The sequence below is a fragment of the Rhipicephalus sanguineus genome, chromosome 6 (assembly GCF_013339695.2).
Source record: "Rhipicephalus sanguineus isolate Rsan-2018 chromosome 6, BIME_Rsan_1.4, whole genome shotgun sequence".
NCBI lineage: Eukaryota > Metazoa > Arthropoda > Arachnida > Ixodida > Ixodidae > Rhipicephalus > Rhipicephalus sanguineus.
In genome coordinates this window covers 101,827,897-101,842,357 of record NC_051181.1, presented here as the reverse complement: position 1 = coordinate 101,842,357, position 14,461 = coordinate 101,827,897, and the positions used below count along the sequence as shown (strand labels likewise).

The following is a 14,461-nucleotide window of genomic DNA, read 5'->3' as shown; positions in this document are numbered from 1 at the left end:
TAGCCGTGAAAATTAATGGACACAAAACATGTTCCGCCATAATTATAGCCTTGAAACCTCTTTGTTTCTGTATGCTGGAGGATGCCATTTATCGTCACATATGGGGAAGCGGGGCTACGCAGAGGGGCGCAGAAAAGGCAAATTAGTATTTTTACAGCAGAGCTGTTATGGTCGAGATTTTCCGTGTGTCGTTGATAGAAAACTATCATCATCATGAACCGGCACACGCTTTATTCGTCCTCTTCTGGTTCCCTCCCAGAACACGCGCGATGATTCGTCCGGTGTGGGATGCCATAACTCTGACGGGCGAGAGAACGAGTACCCACAGAGAGAGAAAGATAAAAGAGAAATCTTGGCGGAAGGAGAATTATTGGCGAGGCGGGATTCAACACGCGTCCCAACGATCCGAAGGCGAGCGTCGTAACCACTCGGCTATCCAGGCACGCTAGCAGAGTGTATCATAGAGTAGAGGGGTGGGAAAGGGAAGTGACGGCGAGGAGGACAGACGTGAGGGTGAGAAGGAAAAGTACGAGGGAAGAACGAGTACAGAGAGAGAGAGAGAGAGAGAAATAGATAAAAAGAAAGGGAAGAAATACAGATAGAAATACAGAGAAACAAATAGACATAGAGAAAAATATATAAATATACAGACTAAAGAAGATTTCAATAAAAGAGCAAGCCCTAGCCATGGCTAATTAGTATAGTATAGGAAGGGGTGGGAAAGATACCGGTGAGAGGGCAAAATACTAGCCAAGCCAGGCAGTGGCGTAGGCAGAAATTTTTTTCGGGGGGGAGGGGCACCTCCATGATCTGAAGTGGGGGCAGGGCAGGCATATGTGGTCGAGTGTCATTTTGTGCTGCGTATGCCATGGCAAAAAAAATGGGGGGGGGGGGGGGCACGGGCCCGGTGTGCCACCCTCCCCGGCTACGCCACTGAAGCCAGGACCTAGGTGCCCACCAGCAGTGGCGTAGCTACACCGCGCCCGTGCCCCCACCCCCGAAATTTTTTTTGTCATGGCATACAGAGCACAATATGCCACTCGACCGCATTAGAGTCACTGTATATGCTACCTTTAAAGGTAGCATATACAGTAACTCTAGACCACACCTGCCTGCCCGGCCCCCACTTCAGATCAAGGAAGTGCCCCCCGCCTCCCCCGAAAAAAATTTCTGCCTACGCCCCTGCCCACCAGTTCTGCTGTGACCCAACCTTAACGCTTCCAAAGTTTACCTACAGTCAGGACAACAGCCAAATGTAAGCAACTAGAGGTGCAGCAGCAGGAATATATACCATGAAGATGGCATCGAAAACGCAGCCCAAGTTAGCCCAAAACAACGTTGGCCCAAACTAACCACCATAACCAACCGGAGCTCTCTCGGGGTATTGTGGCTAGAGGGGGCCCCATACTCAGGGCACTGTACTCAGGGTAACGAAAACAGATATCAAGGGTCGTGCGTTTGCTAGCTGGAGACGACGGACGCAACGTCACTTTACAGTCGTCAACGTTTCTTTAATTTCTGAAATGATTTGATATGCTTAAGTCATGGCGGCCTGCCCGCGCGTGTCATTCCAAAAGTTGTAAATTTGTTTTCTCAAAGAGCCCAATTCCACTTTGGGAGTCGAAAACACGCCGCGCTGCGCTTACGGCATTTCCTCCATGCAGTACTTACAGTACTCACAGCGCACAAAAGGATGGCCTTCGTGAAACTAGAAACATGTTGAGATCCTCGTCAACCATAGGAGGCGTTGACCATAGCCATTCAATCATACGATCGCGAGTTGCAAACACGCCTAGCTGGCAATTGCGGTTTGCTGATTGTGGCGCCATGTATCAGAGGAAAAACAAACCAGTAAATGGCTTTTTTGTGTGTGTGGTGGTTTATGCGTTGCACAGCAATGCAAGCTTGATGAAGTTGCAAAGGGGGGAACTATTTGCAGGTGATATCGTGGCCACAACTCTTCGATCATTCTTTGAAGTACTTCTCGTAATTATCTCAGCGACAGGTCGCGCAGTGACAGCAAAGATTGTAGCACTGAGCGACGCGGCGTGTTTTCTGTTGTTGCTCCCAGGTGACGGGTCGGCTTGCTACCCCGAAAGATTGAAACCGCGGTAATGTCCGAGTTTGAGACGGATTTTCGCAAAAGCTGTGATTACTATGAATATGAGGCCCGCTCTTCGCTTTGCCATATGGCCATATTTGGCGCAGCTCTCTGATCTCGACTCCGTAGGCTGGCAACGCTGTCCAGCAGGCATTCAACAACATGGCGCTGTGCATGCGGGTGTTCAATTTTCGCCTCGATTTAAAAATGTCTTGTTCGCGACATGGCTGTGTAGCGGTCCGTGAGTGTCACGAGCTCTCTTGAAGCTCACATCGCGGCGCCGACAGCAGGGGAACTGTCGGTCGCCTCCTGCCGTGTTTGTGTGCTTACAACGCTAGCTAGAGGGGACAGTTGTACCGAAACCGTTGGAATTGCAGCCAACGTGGTCACTGTACACGAAGTCTAGACTTTTTCTGAGGCACCTTCATGGCCACTACGCCGTCGGGTACACCTCGCCAGCAGAAGCGCAAACCCAAGGGCAAAAACAGCGCCGTCGAACTGGCTTTAAAGCATGGCTACTCGCCGTCCAAGAAAGGCAAGACAAAAGGTGGCGACGCTGCCGATAGCACCACATCGTCGACGGTGCCACGTACCCAGACAGCGTTTCCCCGAAAGCTGCAGTTCGCGTCGAGCAACTGGAAAGCTCTCCAGGAGGTAAGTTGTCCTTGTGTGCGTTCTTCTGTGTGTTAGGTCGTTTGCTGTGTGGCGTGTCGTATCTTCAATTTGAGAGTTTAAACAAGTTCGACCGACAAATAACCATTTTTATGCAATTCTTAGGCATGTAAGTAGTAGTATTACAATGACAAAGGTGAAACTCAGCCGTAAAGAGAGAGAAAGAAAAAAAAGGGGGGGCGGGGGGTATTCAAGCAGTTGCTACCAGTGAACAAGCGTACTAAGAAAAGCACTTTCTAGTCGGGGCACCGTACCTTGGAAGATTTTCAAACTCTCACGCTTGAGGTAAACAGCTTATGCAGTGTTGTACCAGTGCTATGTAGTGTGTTAACTGGCCGGCTGAGACGTTAAAATTGGAAGAAAGTGGATTCATGTAAGCTCTCTCTCGTAAAAGAGTGTCCTATTTATCACGTGGAAGGTGTCGCAGATGGTAACTTATTCACCACTGAGCAAGCGGAGGGACATATTTCTATTACCAAGCAGCCATTACAGACAAGAATGCGCGCTTGCAAAGAAAGCACAGTATGTCGAAATCATACCTTCATAGATTGAATTTGTAACATACGAACTAGCTACTATTCCACGTAACACGCCACAGATCAAAAGCAACTGTGCTAGAAAACATGTAGTGAGGAGACGTATGCAGTATCACTGCTCACGTAGCAACCACAACATTGCCTGAAAAATATGAAATGAGGTACGGAGCAGTGTGGAGGCATTGAACATGAGTGTGTGTTAGCTCGACTAGTGCAATTCAATAATTCTCCCCGTAACAATATGAAGGGAATCAGTATTCTGACATAATGATCTTCTGTGGTGGGCATGCTACGTATGTGCGAAAAGTGTCACGTTGGCATTGTAGGCGATGCTGATGGTAAGTCTCAGCTACACATTTTAACCTTTACTGTGGTCGCTACCAAAAGATCTCAAGAAGCTGAAACTCAGCTAATTGCACCATTAGCTCAAGCCTTTCATGGTCTTCGTGTTTTAAGTTCAAAATTCCTAATCGCTTTGTCGGGCTGCTGTGAGGACATAAAACTGTACATCTAAATTGGGGGCACAGCAATTTGCACGCATCATGTGGCAGCAGACAGCGTAAAAGAATGAGCGGAGATGCCGAGAGAAAGCTATCTTGGGAACTGAAGCTGAAATGATAGTTGAAGAAATGAGTGTGAGCTTTTGTCTCCGCGAAAGCTCACCTGTTTCACTGAATGTAAATGGAGATACACTACCATTTTCAATAGTAATCTGCTGCAGTTCCTGCATAGCTATTTTTCAAAATACGAAAATGGAGTTGTGTTTGCGTGGTATAAAGGACACTGATGCTTACTTGATTGTTGCAGAAGTAGCAGACTAAAAATCTCTTAATCTGGGATAGGAGTATCTGCTGCAGTTACCAGCCATAGTCCCTTCGCCTAGTGTGATTCAGTTATCTATTATTGGGAGGTCGTGATTATAAAATTTTCAGAGGTTCTCTCCCCCCCCCCCCCCCCCCCCTCCCGCACACACCTTTTATCATAAAATCTGCCTGTCAGTGCTTTATCGTCAATACGTATGGTGATTACGTCACTATATAAAATGCCATAGTTAAGAAGTAATGAAGGCAGCTGTGTCTGTCATCAAAAAAGAAAGTTGGATTTGTGCCATCTGAGTAGTAAGTGAGATCTCGCGCACTGGTGTGCTTTTGAATATGGCAGGCAGTCTGTTTTTCTCTTAGTTTTTCTGTAGTTTGTTAATTCTTTTTTTTATAGTCTGTATGCCACTTCTTTAGATGTTAGCACTCTTCAGGAAGTGTACCATAATTTCGCAGACTGTGTACGTTAAATCGTGGTCTTAAAATAGTCTTATGTTAAGTCTTATAAACCATTGAGAGCAGCAGCATTCTAATGGAGTCTCACGAGAAATTGTCAAGCTGAGAAGCAAGTGCCTGCAAGGTTTACTTGGTGGCATGCCTGGTGTATTACTGCGTATGGTAAGACAAAGTATGAAATGTGTGCAGTACATAACAAGTAAGCATAACATTTGCACAACACACCACAACCCTAGGCCTCGCCTGCAGTGGGGCAGCCTTAACATTCTTAAAGGGACACTAAAGAGAAACAATGAATCGGTTTAGATCGATAAATTGTGCTCTGAGAACTCTAATGTTGTTAATTTCGCCATCATAGGTTTATTAATAGAGGAGAAAATCAAGTTCAAAGTTTCATTTTTAAAGTTCGCGCCGTAATCTCCCCGTGTGACTTCACGGATTTTAAAGTGTACTTATTGTATTTTGGCGCCATTGGCTCAACAAAATTACCCCGAACTTGGTATGTTAAGTCTATGGCCCTCTCAGAGGACAATGTACTTCATTTTTACCGATTAGGAACTGCGTAGTCCTTAGTAGGTGGCGTCAAAACGTGATGTCACGGCGAATGGTACGGAAACTTCAAGGTGGCGTCGCCACCCACATTTTGTTTTTGCGCGTTTTCTCGCTTACTAAGCGTCTTCTGTCAGCAAGCGTGGTGTTTTTGGTATCGTGAAAGAGTACTTTACTTATATGAGAAAAACCGTTTTGTCTCTTTAGTGTCCTTTTAAAATGTTCATTACTGGGCTACTCACGTCTTTTTGCCTTCCTGCATCAAAGATGATGGGAAGGAATGCACTAGGGCAACAGCAGTGCACTAGCTGCCATATTATCTGGACAATAGCGCATTACAGAACAGCTGAGGAAAAATTTTAAAGGATATCTTGAAACTTGTGTGCAGCTGTGCCTCCTACATAGCAGTTAGTTTAGTTGTTCGCTAGTTTTCCATGATTTTTTAATGCCACCTGGTTCAACTTTATTTTTGCGCTGAGGCAATGTGGTGTCAAACTAATAGGCGATGTCCAGAAGTGAGTATGTTGCGTGCAAACAGACACCACAGTGATTGCTGTAGGTGTCCATTTTCTTTACAGTGTCTATTCTGCGCTCAGCATATTTATTTCTTACATATGTCGGTGGACTATACCAGTACCTTTATTTTGCCCTTGTAGAAGCTCCAGGTTACTGCTCCCAAAAACAAAAATGGGGTGTCTGTAAAGGCAGCTCACAGCAAAAAAGATACAAACAAGGATGGCTCTACGTTGGCACCAATCAAGTAAGTAGTACACATTTTGTACGCAAGCATTATTAGTATTACTGCTCTTATACTGCATGTAGTAGTACTACTGCTACTGCAGTATTTGTACTTGTGATGAAATGAGCATGTGCAACAAATGTAGCATGAAAAGAAAGTGAGATCTTTTTCAGGACGTAATTCACATGTGTGGTAAGAAAAATTTGTTATTAACACGTAGACAACAAAATTAAAGTTTATCTGATTAAATCTTGCTCCCAAGCTACAGTGCTGGTATGTTAGTACATCAATTTCAAAGTATATTTGCAGCTTTCCAGTAATTTTTAATCGGGAAATGTTTCAAAACTACCTCAATCGATTCATTACTTCTAGAATGCACTGTAATCATCATGGATGATGATGATAATTCTTTTTTGCCAATCGGTGTTCAACTCCCCACCTTGAGTGTGTTTGTGCATGTGAGCGGGTCAGCAGAAGCAGCGCATGACAGGTGTCGCCTAGTAATTCTTCCAAGAATGTAAATTACAGAAATGAAATCAAGAGAATGATCAAAAGGACCAGAGATTTTGAAAAAGGAAGCAAATTGTGGGTTTTTCATGCCAGAACCATGATTTCATTACGAGAGACAACACAGTGGGGGACTCCACATTTCTTTTGACTACCTGTGGTAATGTGCACTTAAATCTAGGTATACGGGAATTCTTGCATTTTGCCTCCACCAAAATGCAGCCTCCATGGCTGGGAATGAAACCCACGCACTTTTGTTTACTTTAACACCGTAGCCGATAAGCCACTATGGCAGGCAAGGAGCGAAGAATTGTCCCCCATACATACAGTCTAATGAAGTGTGAACTAAATCCAAGTTACGGCAAACTATTATATGAACCACGTAACCTGTAAGCAGTGCTCAAATATCTGACAATGTCACTCAACCAAAAGGAAGATGTATTAGCTGGATTTAACACACACAATTGAGAAAGACATTTTGGATATGATAGCACAATCTACTACTGACGTACACTACAACCAGAGGAAATCAGAAAAAGATAATGTACCTGCCGAAGGTGTAGATACAGTACGCAAACATAAATGTACTTCCGTAACATACTAGCTGCAGTAGCTAAAGTGACTACAATGTTGCACTGCTGAGCTCGTGGCCTTGGGCTCAAATCCCGCTGCAGTAGCCACGATTAGTTACAGTGAAACACTAAAACAGTTGTGTGTACTTAGATTAAGGTGCACAGGTGCCAACCTGTGCTTACATTAACTACAGGTGGCCAAGATGTCTCATAATCGGGTTGTTGTCTCAGTATGTAAATCCGGTAATTTTACTTTCCCCCATGTTCCCAGTAGGGGTGTGCGAATAGTGAAATTTCACCTCGAATCGAATAGTGCCGAATAGTGGCCAAAAATATTGAATATTGAATCGAATGTCGAATAGTATGTTTATAGGGAGTGTGTACCGCCGGCTCCGGCAACACAAAGGAAATGTCAGGGACGCTACGGCGTGCTGACAGTTTTATTGCGCACTTGTTCGGGAATGGCTTTTGTTTCAGCTTTTATCGGCGCGCAAGCATGTAGATAGAAGAGCCCATTCCTAATGACTAACAGAGGGGGGTACGGTAACTAGTGTTTTCCCCATGGTCGCACAATACGGCTCATCTGACAATGGTAATATTGTGCTTCGTCGCCATGGGCACTCCGGGCCCAAAAATCTTCGGGCGCCCGCCACAGCAGCGTTTTAACTGCGTGCCGGAACGATGGGAGTTTCTCAACGAGTGGTTCAGTGCAGCAGTGGCAACTGCCCAGCATGAACGAAGTTTACATGCAAAGCCAATGACTCAGGGCTTCGCAGGCCAATGTCAGGACGTTTTACGGTGCTTGCGGCATACGCGACCGAACTACGCAAGAAGTCCGTGCCTTCGTTTCGGGAACAAAGTTGTGAAGGGCTTGACAGTTTTCTCATGTGCTCTTCTACATGCGGAAATGATATAATCTCATTTAAGAACAGCATGGACTCGCTTTTGAGCCAGGATGTCGGTGAAAGTTTTAATGAAAGGCCTACTGTAGCGACGTTAGCGTTAGTTTTAGCCACCCCACCCTAACCAAGTTGCACCATTGGCCTTTGTCGCGTATTAGATATTCGTCCTGTCGAATTATTCGAAACTTCGAATACTACCTATTCGAAGGTCAAATCGAATTATTCGATTAGGTACTATTCGATTCGAATTCGAAACTCAAATATTCGCACACCCCTAGTTCCTAGCTTTTCAATAGCAATGTACAGGGTCGTCCACATCTAAGCTGAACGCCTCATTCGTATTCAAGACCTCACAAAAGCTGATGCTTAATACATACTACATAACTTGAAAAATTATTATTGTGCTAATGGACACCATGATTAGACGTCATAGAACGCACATTTCTCTCGTGATGAATGATCGTTCTAGTTTTAGTGGCTTGAACACTAATGAGGTGTTCACCTTAGATGTGGTCAACCCTGTACATCAATTAATGGTTACTTTAGTCCGTGCAAAGTTGTACGTCCATGTACCAATAGCATCAACAGTGTCATTTCTGTCTTAGAAAGGATTACGCTGTCCTCATGATCCGCATAAGCACATGCTGCACCTTTGTTGAAGCATGCGGCCAACCGCTTGTGTGCTATGGCACCGTTGTATTTCCAGATTATCTCAACCTGCTTTTAACCTTGGCTCACGTTTGCAGGCCTCTCTGCATACCGGAATGTGCAATCTTAGATTGATTTTAATGACCTTTTGCACTCCCATCTCATCCATTAGTACAATGCCCAGTTTTCCTGCACTCTGACCTATTGTTGTTTTGCGTGATAACGAGATAACATTCCCGAGTGTGACAGTGTGATAAAAAAGTAAGGGGGGGGGTGCTGATTGGAAGAGCCCGTCTATCTTCACTCTTTCCTCACATCATTGCCCTTTTTTTGTTTGTGTGCGCCATGTATTCCTGCACATGTACATGTACTACAGTGTTGCAAAAACGAAATCATTTGGCAGCTGTACGCCTGCCCATCTCCTTGCGCGATTGTCTGTGTAGTTCGTGCATAGTATGTCCCATCCAGTGGCCCAGTGCTCGGATAGGTCCAAGTACGTGGACTCTGTTTTCTCTATCACTTTATCTTACCGCGTTGTCTGTTTACTACGTTCCAGGAAGGGGGAAGTCTGGTTCGATGGCGTCGACCCACTGCTGCTGGAACCTGAAAATGTGCAAACTGCAGGCCAGGCCATTGGCTTGGAGAAGAAGGGCACCTTCAACAAGTGAGTGTGGCCAAGCGGCACCTGCATTCCTCGACTTCAGCTTCCTCTCTGTTAACACCTACACTGCATGGAGCTAACAGAGCAGCCGCTGCCTTTAGTTAAAATTTAAAGTTACATTCAAAATGAGTCTATGGAGCTTCTGTCTACAAGCCAACAGCGAAAGCACCGGTTTACATAACTGTAGCTCAGGAATTGGTGACAAGCTCTGTTGAAGCAGAGCAACTGCTTTGCCTAAGGGGCATTGTTGTGCATCACTCAGCAGACCCAAGGAGGTAGCTGGAGTCGAGGCACGTTTGTGAATACACCTGTTAGTTGCAGAGCGATCAGCTTTTGCTTGATGATGTTGCTGAAGGGTCACCAAGCAAATGAACCTGCCTTCCGTGGTTCGTTAACTGGATAACATTCGTCTAGATAACATTGAAACGTTCGTGTTTTCACCTGTTCAGTAGCTCTAGGTATGTTTTTCATTGCCTTCCACTACTAGTGATATCTCTTTTGGTAGCAGCATCTTTGCTGTATTGTGTTTTAAAAAAATTACTCTATCTAGGCATAAGCATGTGTTATTTGATGCCATTGGACTTGTTTCAGGCCCACCCGAGTCGTTGCTATGGACTGTGAAATGGTTGGCGTTGGCCATGAGGGCAAGGACTCTGTGCTGGCACGTGTCTCGCTGGTCAACGTCATGGGCCACGTGATCTACGACAAGTTTGTCAAGCCCACAGAGGAAGTGGTCGACTACCGGACTGCAGTGAGCGGCGTGCGACCGAGTGATTTGGAAAAAGGCCAGTACTTAGCACCTCGCAGCAGGCGCGGAACGGCTGTACGCAGTTTATATGCTGCCGCAGTGTTACTTAGTTTTGCAGAGTCTCATCACATCCTGGCACTACTACACTGATTTTTATTTGCTTGTGACAGAGTCATCAGAGCAGTGTGCAGTTCTGACAGCAGCAACAGTATAGTACCAACTTGTTGCTGCAACTTAATTTTTATGTGGTTCAGACGTATACTGTAGCATACAGTAAGGCATATTTAAAACACACTGCTCGGACCATTTGCTTTAATTCTCTCTGAATTCTGTCCACTTTTGTTTAGAAATGTGTCAGTCAAGATGAAGTCCATTTGAAAGTCGGGGGCCTGTCTTGTGTGTCTCTTCTGCTATTATCAGCAAATTTCTTCCTTGTTTCTTGTAAGTATGAACCAGGTGGCATAGCAGCGCACGTATTTATACTAAAGATGAGGAGGGCCTTGGCCTGAGGTCTACAGCTATTCATAGGCAAGTATGATTTGCAAGAATAGGTACTGGTCAGTTGTAATAGAAGCCCTGATCATTGGCAAACAGTTGGATCGTCGCGGTAGCTTGAGGAATGTGGCGTTGTGCTGCTAAGCACTAGATTGTGGGTTCTGTTATAACCTCTCTCGGGGTGTCATTAGTGGTGCCTCTACATGAAATGTATATAGTATGTAGCAAATATATGTTCAACTTTAAATTTGTGATAACTATTAAAGTTTTTCATTTAATATTGCTGTAAGGCGTACATTCGCCTGTCTATCTTGCATGGTGTGTCTGCTCAAGTCTTATTAAAGCTTGATTTACTTGTTCCCTCTGCAGGCGAGGATTTCGCTAAAGTCCAGAAGGAAGTGAGCGAAATACTCAACGGTCGCATCCTCGTTGGCCACGCCGTGCACCATGACTTAAAGGTGAGACGTCTTAGCTCATCCTTGCAGTCAAAAAACAAGCAAACCCTTCAGGGTGTATCCTGGTTCTAAACAGCAGTCATTATCTGTCTTGCTTGTGCATTGCTTCCTTTCTCGATAATCTTGTGCTTGCTGCACTCCTGTCAAGAATGCTACTGTATGTTGATAATGTGCACGCTGTTCATGACCTGGAATTATCGGGTATGCAGCGTTAAAGAAAAGAAAGGCATGCCACATAGATAATGATAAAACCACAAGCCATGGTCACTGATGTTCCAAGCAGTGCATGTGACTGACTCTTTCAAAGCAAAGCTTTCTCGAGAAGGGGGCATGCTTATTTTGTAATTTTGACTGTTGCAACGTCGTGGAGCCGTTTTACATGCTGCAGACACGGTCGCCGCCGCCTTCTCTATGTGCCACAATTGTTCATTTGCAATACTCAAACTTCACAATTATAATGGTATGAAATGTGGTGGCAGATTATTTGCATTAGGTAGTATGCTTAGGAATCAGAGGGCAGAGGCCTAGCCCAAGTATGACGCAACGCTTGGACGTTTCTGAAATTCCAGAGGGAACAACACCTTCCCCGGAATGCTTACAAATGTTAACATTGAATCGTTGGATCCGAAAGGGTTATGGGCAGTATATAAACATTTAGCTTCTCGAGAACCTTGCCAAGTAGAGGTTGTAGTTATACGGACTTGTGTTTTCTTTCTTTCATGCCTCTGAATCCTTCGTGTGTTGTCGACAACACGTTTGTGCAGGTTCTGTTCCTGTCGCATCCCAAACGACGGACACGAGACACAAGCGCGTACCGTCCGTTTCGGGCCATGTTTGGTGGCCGGACGCCATCGCTCAAAGCCCTCTCGGAGCGCATTCTGGGAGTCAAGGTCCAGCAGGGAGAGCACAGTTCGGTCAGCGCACTCTCTGGCCCTTCCTCACAATTGCTGATGCAGGCTTGCTAACTTCAGTATGATGTTGCCGCCCACTGTGTTTTTGAGCCTTTTCGTCCGCTACCATGCCACCAGTTCAAGAGCAGCCTCTTTGGAATTTCCCGAGTGTGGTTTGTCAGTTTAGGTCAGCTTGACCTTTTTTTAATGTGATGCATCATCACATTCAAAAATTGACCGGCGGCGTCGGTGTCAACACGAGTGATGCAAAAATCGTCACACGATGACATCACCAATGATGTCGCATCACGTGGCATCACATGACATTGTCACTTGGTCAAAGGTAGGCCGATCACGGAGGCAGTGCAAAACCAGGTGAGATGCAGAAAGCTTGCAATGCCTCTGATCCTGGAGGCAATGCAAAACCATGTTAGTGCAGAAAGCTTTCAGGGGGGCGGGAAGAAAAATATCACTTTCGCCTTCAAGACCCTGTGAATTGTTTGGGTGCAGACTTTGTGAAACCCCCTGTGGTTTCCAGTCTGTTGTGCCTCTCACATTTTGCACTACAAATGTACAACAGTGCTGGAAATAGGAGTGAATGCGATTACGCCTTTCGGGGCTAACAATGTCCCGATGCAGTAATAGTCACCTAATCTTCTTGCCAGAATTTTCTTACTCAAATGTTGCACTCCCAGTGCTCTTAGTCACAAACATCGTATGCATATCAGTGTGACATAGCATTCCCCAAGAGTATAAAAGTATTGGGCACTACATGCAAATACTACATAGATGAATATTACACAGAAAGGGTGCAAAAATTTTCATTCAGTGCAAGATTGCCTGGAGGGCCTGTCAATTGGGCAGCGGCTGCCGTCGGTGTGCCTGTGTGAAAGTTGAGTGTCAGACTGTCGATTTTTGCATTGCAGGTACAAGATGCCCAGGCTACAATGCGCTGCTACACCATGTACAGAAAACAGTGGGAAGAAGATGTGAGGAACGGTCGGCGGTGGTTCACTCAGCAGAAGCAGCTGCAGCAAGTGCAGCAGGATGCATGAGGACACCTTTGTACACTTTGTTATTCTCGCACGTGTGCGAGATACATATTTATCGCCGTGGAAATGAAAATATAACCCGTATTTCGCAACATCCGCCTTGTTTATATGCTTATTAAAGTAACTGTCCACATGACTGGCCTTATTATTCTGCCATAAAACATGAACAGCAGACCACCGTATTTACAAAAATTGCTACGAATTTCCCTCAGTCATTTCTCAAATAATGTACATGGCACTGTTTCACAAATGGACGGTTGCGAAAAAAGACAAGCTTAACGCCCTCATACACAAGGTGTACAAATTTGCGTTGGGACTTGCGCCCGGAGTTAGCACCAGCAAACTCCTAGAGCTAGGCTTGCATAACACGCTCGAGAAACTTGTGGAGGTGCAACAAATGTCCCAACTCGAGTGCCTGTCCAAGACCCGCCTGGGCAGACACGTGTTTGAAAAACTCTGCATCACATACCACACGCAGCATGGCATCAAGGTCGAAATTCCAAGACCCGTACGCGAGCAAATAGATGTAGTACTCCCATTGCCTCAGAACATGCACACCCAACACCATACGGGATGGTGTAAAGCCAGGGCACAGTGCATGACCCAAACCTACTCCAATGACAAGGAAGCGGTTTTCACCAATGTTGCCCTTTATCCAGACAGAGTTCTGTGGTGGCAGATACCAGCCATCGAGGCAAACACATCATGAGCTTCACCGTGAACACAGCACACGCCAAGCGGCAGAGGAAGCAGCTATAGCACTGGCCCTCACACAGACCAAGGCAAGTGATACGCAAGGATTCACACAAAGCAAGGCCAGTGATCAGTGATTCGCAAACAGCGATTCGCAGTTTTGTGAACGGGCGCATCTCGCAAGGAGGTGTGCCACATACTCTAGTGATATCATACATCCAGGAGAGCTCACTTCGGTAACAGAAGGCACTTGCTATGGATCCCGGCACACACCGGCCTGAGCACCCCCAACGAAGCGGCTCACCGCGTTGCTCGAGGCCTCACTCGCCGAGCATCATCGGAGGAAGGAAAGACCCCGCAGGGTACTCCAAACGCCTGGGCAAGATTGTATGACCAGGTTTCACGAAATCATGACACAGTACCACTTACAGAGACACGTATACCCATCTCACGCTAGGCTGAACAGGTTGCAAGTGGCACACTACAGACAATTACAAACAGATACAGAAACCTCAGACTCGTGCACACCACGTTTCCAGACATTTACACTACCAACCAGGGGCATAGTCAGAAATTTTTTTCGGGGGGAGTTTAACCATATTTTATGTGTGTTTGTATGTGTGCGTGTATATATACGCAAGCAAAATTGAAAATTTTTGGGAGGGGGGGTTGAACCCCCCCCTCCAAACTACGCCCCTGCTACAAACAGATGCAGATCATGTGGCGAGGTTGCCCCGCTTAGTCACATGTGGGAGTGTCTAGACTTAATAGGCAGTTCGAACAGTGCCGATTCATCCATCACTTCCACCGCAAGCCTCCGCTTGCGCTGGAAGACCGCGCTGCTCAGCTCGAACCTGACAGCAAAACTGTGGGCCGTCCGATGTGCCAAGGAAGCTGCTTCGAGACGAGGTCCCGGAATCGCGTCTGCAGTAGGTGCCCAGGCCCACTAAAAAGACGCTGGACTCGA

The 14,461-nt window shown here is 45.9% G+C and overlaps 1 protein-coding gene across 1 annotated transcript; it reads left to right on the top strand.

Annotated features, from left to right (window-relative positions):
* The first annotated feature begins 2,229 nt into the window (after positions 1-2,229).
* On the top strand, positions 2,230-12,879 carry LOC119396051 (uncharacterized). The gene is made up of 7 exons (XM_037663104.2): positions 2,230-2,755; positions 5,789-5,892; positions 9,057-9,164; positions 9,753-9,946; positions 10,774-10,862; positions 11,624-11,773; positions 12,676-12,879. The coding sequence occupies exons 1-7, from the start codon at positions 2,528-2,530 to the stop codon at positions 12,802-12,804; spliced, it is 1,002 nt and encodes a 333-aa protein (XP_037519032.1). The 5' UTR covers positions 2,230-2,527; the 3' UTR covers positions 12,805-12,879.
* Positions 12,880-14,461: the final 1,582 nt, after the last annotated feature.

Bases quoted from the DNA above. Each gene is read 5' to 3' on its own strand.
- LOC119396051 (XM_037663104.2), top strand. From the start codon at position 2,528: ATGGCCACTACGCCGTCGGGTACACCTCGCCAGCAGAAGCGCAAACCC. The intron at 9,165-9,752 runs GTGAGTGTGGCC...GACTTGTTTCAG, and splicing joins AAGAAGGGCACCTTCAACAA to GCCCACCCGAGTCGTTGCTA. The intron at 9,947-10,773 runs GCCAGTACTTAG...TTCCCTCTGCAG, and splicing joins ACCGAGTGATTTGGAAAAAG to GCGAGGATTTCGCTAAAGTC.